Below are 7,717 nucleotides of genomic sequence, written 5' to 3'. Positions count from 1 at the left end.
AGGTCAACCAGATGGCTACACAGCCCGCATGGGGCTGATCCTACCGCCTGATGCATGAGGACCCTCTCTCCGAGTCTGGGACCCAGACATCATGGGTGGCTCTCTCGAAACACAAGTCATCGTCTCAGCAAAATGAGACGAGAGAACCCATGACCCCAGCCCCTTCCCAGACAGGCTGATGCCTCCCTGGAAGGCCGGGTCTCACCTCATCCTTCATCTTCCGCTATCACACCTCCATGCCAAGCAAGGAGCACAGCACATTTACTTGGAGAGATTTAATTTTCAGGGCACTCGTGTGACAGTTTGGCATTTGGGAACCACCAACTCGAACATCACATTGGATGCTGAGTTCATGCAAAGATGAGGCCGATCGACTCAAGACTCGAGGCCCGAGCCCCGGGGGCCGCTGAGTGTCAGAATCACACGCATCCTGGTGCTCAGAGTCCCCGACCACTGAGTGCTGGCAAAATCCCGGTGACACAGTTATCCCAAAACGATGTCCCGCGTCACATCAGTGATCCCGGTCATCTGGCAGCTCTGGGCCCACAGCTGTCGCTGAAGCTTCTGGTCGTAGGTCACCTTGAGGGACTGGGTCTCTTTCGCGTTGTACAGGTAGCAGCCACCCACTCCTTCCAGCTCCGGGCTGACCGCGGCATAGACGGAAGTCCAGGATCCTTCATCGGGGGTCTGCAGAAAGAGGGAAAGAACATCAGGCCACGTCGGGCTCCGGGCTGATTATGGAGGATTGGCAGAACTCACAGGGAAACTCTGAGGAGAGGAGTGCACTCACGGGCTGATAAAAGTGTGCACAAGGCTGAAAAGCACAGCCTGTCCCAGCTGGGCTCCCTCTGCTGGGTTTCCTCTCAACAGACCTCGGCAATGTAATACACCCAAGTGGGTAGCATGTCAATGGCAGGCGAATCTCTTGGAATAAGAACACGCACCCTAAAATCCCCAACACATGTACTAAATTTGCCAACTCGTTAAGAAACAGAAAGGCTCACGGACTGACTTGAAGGTGGACAGTCAAGGGGTGACCCTTAAGTGTATAACTGGCAACACTGAGCGATTAGAAGAAGCATCTTGATATCAAAAAGATTCTCGGTTTCCCATCCAACCAGCCAACTGCGGGCTGTGACGCTATGCTTGGCGGAAATGCGGAGCTCAAAGGGGAGCTTGGAAGGCAGAGAAAAGAGGTGAGGAGAAAACTCGGGCTTTCCTGGGCTTAGACCACAGCGATGCAATGCAACCTGGCAATGCAGCTCACTTTCCCGGGTCAGGAGCTGGCCCCGAGTGGTCCGTAGAATAGAAGTAAGAGGTGCACAGGGCACTCAGAAGCTTTAGGAACCGAATGCCTTTTGGGGCCAGGATTCAAGAACCCAGGAAGCAACAGAATGTCCAAGGCCTTATAAACCAACACAATTCCCTCTTAGCACCTGTATTAGTCAACTGTATGCTGCTGGGACAAAAATGGCTATCCCATGGGATTTTGTGGACAGGATACATGGCCAGGGGACAACTTAAAGGAGGAGAAGTTTAATTTGGATCACAGATTCAGAGGTTCAGTCCACGGTTGGCTGCTCCAATGGTCTCAGAGGGTTCGGTCCATGGTCGGCTGCTCTAAGGCAGGAACATCATGGTGGATGGGCGTGGGGGAGGAAAGACACTCACATCATGATGACCAGGAAGCAGAGAGAGACAGAGAAAGAGAGATAGAGATACAGGCAGCCAGACAGCCAGACACCCACACCCACACCAGGGACAAGAATAAAGCCATAACCCATTCCAGGTCACACCCCAGTGACCTACTTCCTCCACTGAGGCTCCACCTCCTCAAATACATTCAGCTATGAGCTCACCAATGGATCGATCCATTAGCACCTCACTCTCTGATCATTTTCTAAAAGCCCCTTCTCTGAACACATAAGCCTTTAGGGAGATTTTTATTTTTTTAACTGTTATGTTTACGAAAAAATAATCACTGGAACTTATCTCTTGTAATACACTTTTGGAAATCCACTGAATTCATGCAAACTCAGACACTCTTATGTGTCTCTCCATGGCTGAACTTGGGAAAATACCCAGGCCCGGTAGATTTCTTTAATCTACAGAACCACCCAACAAGCAATAATGCTGCCATTGTAAAAAGACCACCTTCTCCCCCACATCCAGTCTTCTATACATGCGATACATCTACTTCCTAAAACTATAAATGGGATAATGCTGAAGACGGTATGGCTAACCCTTTCTTCTGGCATGTCTGTCTCTTATACTAAATACAAGCAATATCCTGCCTTCATGGCCCACAGTGAAGAAATGGATTAACTCAGGTAATATGAAGAATCTGGGTTCTTCTTGAAGACAGCGAGGTTCTGCCACACAGCCCAGGAGGGGAAATATGTAGGCATCACTAGAAATCCTGTGTATTGAGATGGAATTGAGCAGAAGTAGATATGGGGATGGTGGTCATGGAGAATACTGTTACAGGATGCTGAACCTTCTCCACTGGAGCAATGTATTCTGCCACCTGGACTTCACTCTTTATCTGGGAGATTATCTCTGATTCTTTAATTCCTAAATATTTACACAGCTCATGAAACGAATGATTTGATTCATGTTTTCTTGGTGACCTCATCTGTCACCTCCCTGACCACCTCGCATCACAGCAATTCTGCATCATGCCTGAGCGAGTGCAGGGCGTGCGTGATAAATACTGCAATGCACACGTGTGTGTCAGCTCACACTCATGCCCACGTGCACATATTCACTCACACACAATCATTCACACGGACACACACCCACTCCTGTATGCACATGCTCCGGTACATGTGCACATGCACCTCATAGGCACACACAATGATTACATGCTTACACACGCATGCTCACACAGAGTTAGAGAGAGAGAGATTATATTCCCATAAGCTTCACCACACAATGCTGTTATCATCATTCCATTTTACCACTAAGTATCATAGGGAATCTATCACCACGCCTGGTTTATGAATTAAAGTTCACCGCAGCTGCGTGCGTGTGCAGGAGAAAGACCTGGTGTGTGTAGGGTCGGGCACCATCCGTGGGTTCAGGCATCCACAGGGGTCTTGGAATGCACCTCCCTGGGTAAGGGGGGCACCGTGCACAAATACCGACACACTCATGGGCAAGTGTCCACGTGCTCCGTGTGGAAGCACACCTTTACACACCACGCATCTGGGGTGGCGTGGAGAGATGTTCAGACACTAAGGAGCTGGAGGTTTGGGAGCAGGGTGCAAATTTCTCCTCCAAAGCTTGAGAATCACCATTAAGCGTCCACCCTCCTGCCTCATCCTCCTTCTCCTCTTTCTGTTTCTGCTCCTTTTCTTTGTGTACTTTCTCCTCCTCCCAACCTTCTGCTTTCTCTTCTCCTCTTCCTCCTCCACCTCGTGTTTCTCCTCCATCATCTTCTCCCTCCTGCTCTTCCCTTTCTTCCTCCCTCTCCATATCCCACCCACTACCGATTCTCAGCATCTAGGTCTTCCCTGAGACCCAGCCTCACTTCCAGAGCCGGCTCTTCTGATGCCCAAAGTCTTCCGAGCCCCATCCTGCCAGCTTCCTTGTCCTCTGCTGATGTCTTCTTGTGGAAACTTTCTCCCAGCTCAGTTAAAAACAATCACCAAACCCAGCTGCTCTACTGAATCAAACTCAAGCCCTGTGTCATCACTCCAAACTCATAACGGAGCCCGGAATTGCTGATGTCTCTTTTTCCTGGGGGGCCCCATGTCCAGGCTCTGTTCCTCGTAGTCCAAGATGGACCTCAGGGCTCCTGCCCTGCAGGGCTTGTGGAAAAGATTGTGGGCACCACCCTGGCCCTGCTGGCTCACAAAGGCGTAGGAAGTCCAAGAAACTACAGAGCTACCTGCAGCTATTTTCTCCCCTTGCATTACTGGGTATTGAACCCAGGGACTTTGCACTGAGCTCCATGCTCAGCCCCTTCGTATTTAAATTTTATTGTAAGACAAGGTCAAGCTAAGTTGCTGCATACATTGCCCAGGCTGGGTATTCCTGTCTCAGCCTCTCAGAGTGCTGGGATTATGAGCAGATACCACCATGCCCAGCTGTTTCTTGATTTATGAAGGATCCCAATAAACCCAAAGTGCACTGAAAATATTCAGGCTAGGCGCGGTGGGGCACTGTCGTCTCAGCACTGGAGAGGCTGAGCCAGGAGGATCGCTGCTGCTAGGAGTTTGAGGCCAGCCTGGGCTACACAGTGAGTTCACTGCAAGCCTGACCTGCATAGCAAGACCCTGTCTCAAAAAACCAAAAGAAAGAAGGAAGGAAGGAAGGAAAAAGAAAAGAAGAAAGAAGAAAATGCATTCAATACATCTACTGCACATCAGGGCATATCGAAGCCTCCTTCCAATACTTACATTAGCCTACATTGGGGCAGAATCACTGAACGCGAACCCCACTGTACAACCAAGTGTTGAACTTCTCCCATGATTCCTCTCACACCGTACTGAACATGAGCTGTGAGTGGAGACACTTCCGCACAAGCACAAAGCTGAAGCACTACAAGTCAAGCTATAGTGAGTCTGTCATTGTCAGATCCTGCCCGCATTTCTGGGCCAGGGATTCCACTTGGAAAACCACTCATTCATACTCAGTTTTCACAGGCCAGTAAAGCGTATACCATGGGCAGAATTCAACCCAGGCCTGTGAGTGAAGTATGGATTTTGTTTCTCCACGGGGAGCTTTACTCGAAAGAGAAACTGTCAAAAAGCTAGTGGGGACCTGCAAAGGTAAAATCCTTTCTAACTGGACAAGCTCCAGGGAGAGCAGTGGACTCCAAGGGTAGAATTGAACTCTGTGAGACAGCAGATGAGAGGAGCTGACTGTCTGCAATTTCTCAGGGCGGCAGAGTTTGCTTCCCGACACCTCATGCTGAGAAATGACAGTGGCACTGGGAATTCCCGACACAGTTCCTTAAGCCCATGCGCTTTGTGATATAAATCAGGGATCTAGGAGAGAAAGGAGGGTGGAGAAGAGAAGAAAGAAGCAGGGTAAAGATGGGGTGTGTAGGGCTGGGGATTTAGCTCAGTGGTTGCAGCGCCTGCTTTGCAAGAGCAAGGTCCTGAGTTCGATCCTCAGTACCCAAAAAAACCAAAAAACAGAAACAAGACAGGGTGTGCGTATGTACCGAATCCCCGTGGTGAATGTAGGATGAATGGCTATGTTCCGTGCGTGCACCAAGAGCTCCACATGAGGAATGGCAACATTAGACACTATAAACATGGACAAAGAAAAATAAAATTAAAATATACAAAGGCAAAGGAATCTTTGAAAGCCCAGCCCCCAGTTGGAGGACCAAGGGACTGCAGCACTTAGTTTTGCACTCTTTTGTTTGGTTTTGCTTTCTGGTGAATACTGTATGGTGAGTGTTCCTCGGGAGTGAACCCAGGGCCTTTACACTCGGCTCCATTCTCTGCCCTTTTTATTTTCATTTTCAGCCAGGGTCTCGCTAAGTTGCTAAGTTGTCCGGGCTGGGCTCAAACATACAACCCTCCTCCCTCAGCCTCCTGGAGTGCTGGGGGCCACTGGGACACACTGCTTTGTGTTTACAGTTAAGTCACTCCAAACAGGAGAGAGCAGTAGCTAGAAGCTGTGTAAAAAAGCGTTTACTAAATGCTCACCCATGTTTTTGTCAGCTTTGAGGCACACAAAGATCATTTCTAAGGCAGCCCCTGCCATCCTAAAGTTTGCAACACACAGAAGCAATGGCTGGGCTGAGTCCTCGGAGAGCAAACTGTGCAGAAGAGCAGACAGAACTGAGAATGTTTTAAACAGAGCTGCGAGCAGGGTACAGTTGGAGGAGGAAAAAGGCCTCCTAATTGCATAATTATATGGGGCTTTACAGTTTTGCAATGCATCCCCATACAGCGCATCAGCATTTCCACAACAGTCTTCTGAGATATTATCATCCAGAATTAGCAGATTCACCCAGAAGGGGCAACGTAGGAGTCAGAGAGCAGAAGCCAGCACCCATGTGGGATGACCAGATGGAGATTCCGGCAGGCATTCCCACCATCTTCCTCCTTCTTCCCCGCCTGTATTCAGAGCCCATTGTGACTGGGAGCATCACTTCCCCTCCAGGCTTCATCTTTGAAATCCCAGTGAGTGCCCCTGGTCTCCCATGGGCTGTGGACACACATAACGCTGTCTTCAAGTGGAGACCGGGCATGTGGTCTGGATCTTGAATGTGGAAGGCCCTGTTCCAAGTCCATGGTGCAGTTTGGAGGTGGTGGTCTTTAAGGGGTAGGGCCTAGTGGGAGGAAGTCAGGTCATTGGGGGCGTGGCCTAGAAGGAGATATTGGGAGGAAGTGAAGTTGCTGGGGGCGTGGCTGAGAAGGGGCTATTGGGAGGAAGTCAGGTCACTGGGGGCGTGGCCTGGAAGGGGATATTGGGAGGAAGTGAAGTCATTGGGGGTGTGGCCTGGAAGGGGATATTGGGAGGAAGTGAAGTCATTGGGGGCGTGGCCTGGAAGGGGATATTGGGTGGAAGTGAGGTCATTGATGGAGTAGCCTAGAAGGTGATACTGGGAGGAAGTAAGGTCACTGGGGCGTGGCCTGGAAGGAGATATTGGGAGGAAGTAAAGTCATTGGGGGCATGGCCTGGAAGGGGATATTGGGATGCCAATTCTCCTCCCCAGTTTTCATTCCCACCCATGAGATGGTCAGTTCTGCTCTTCCACACATGTCCGCCATGATGCTGCTGCCTTAACACAGCCCGGAGCAACAGGGCCATGTAACCATGGACTGGACCTCTAAATCCATGAGCCAAAATAAACCCTTCATCCTTATAAGCTGCTCACCTCAGTGCTTCTGTCACAGTGACACAGAGGTGACTAAGACACCGTATGTACACTTTGAGGTCCACTGCCCCTGAGTCCCACGTGTCAGGGAGGAACATCAGTGTCCTCACCCGTCCAAAGGCCCCACCTCCTCACACCATCAGATTGCAGCATAGGAATTTGGGGTAAAACTGACTCTCAGGCCACAGCAGAGCCCCAAGAGTGTGAACTGAATTAAGTTCTTTCTTAACTGGGAGATAATTTTGTTGACACAGAAAGGAGAAACAGGACCTTTCTCCAGTTCTGTAAGTGTCAGCTGCCATCTTCATCAGTCTGGTGCCTTCCATTCACTCATTCACTCACTCAGTCATTCATTCACGTAGCAGATATCTACTGAGCACTTGCTCTGTACTGGAAAAGAGTATAAGAATGCAGAATGAATAGAAGAAGCAAAGTCTGTTTCCACAGACAAACTAAGTTAAGGACACACACAAAAACAGTCTTTTTGATCTAGCAATTCCACTTCTGGATACATAATCGAAAGAAGAGAAAGCAGCAACTCCAAGAGAAATTTGAATACCTATATGTGAAGCAGAGCAGCATCACACACAATAGCCAAGAGGAGGAACCAACCCAAGCGTCAAGCCTTAGAAGAAGAGATGAGTTCATGGGCTATTTACAGAATGGAATATTACTCAGCCTTGAAAAAGAGAAGTATCCTGACACTTGCCCATAACATGGGTAAACCGTGAGTGTATTATGCTCCCTGAAGTAAGCCAGACACAAAAAGCAAATATTGTACAATTCCACTTATATGAGGTTCCCAGAGTCATGAAATCCAGACAGACAGAAAAGAGATAGTTGCATATCATAGTCTGGGAAAAGCAAAGAAAC

At 49.2% G+C, this 7,717-nt stretch overlaps 1 protein-coding gene across 4 annotated transcripts in view; it reads right to left on the bottom strand.

Annotated features, from left to right (window-relative positions):
- Nucleotides 1–260: 260 nt before the first annotated feature.
- Dhrsx (dehydrogenase/reductase X-linked) overlaps nt 261–7,717 on the bottom strand; it is a 123,797-nt gene continuing 116,340 nt past the window's right edge. For all 4 annotated transcript variants that reach the window (XM_004867319.3, XM_087209958.1, XM_087209959.1 and 1 more), the window contains one exon: nt 261–687. In XM_004867319.3, the coding sequence (XP_004867376.1) occupies nt 484–687 (204 nt within the window). In that variant the 3' untranslated portion in view covers nt 261–483. The remainder of the gene's footprint in view (nt 688–7,717) is intronic.

Source organism: Heterocephalus glaber, unplaced genomic scaffold (assembly GCF_053883595.1).
Source record: "Heterocephalus glaber isolate CG9 unplaced genomic scaffold, H.glaber_assembly_v1.0 deba00001072, whole genome shotgun sequence".
Lineage (NCBI taxonomy): Eukaryota > Metazoa > Chordata > Mammalia > Rodentia > Bathyergidae > Heterocephalus > Heterocephalus glaber.
The sequence above is the reverse complement of the archived record's forward strand: the minus strand, read 5'-3'. Positions and strand labels throughout refer to the sequence as shown.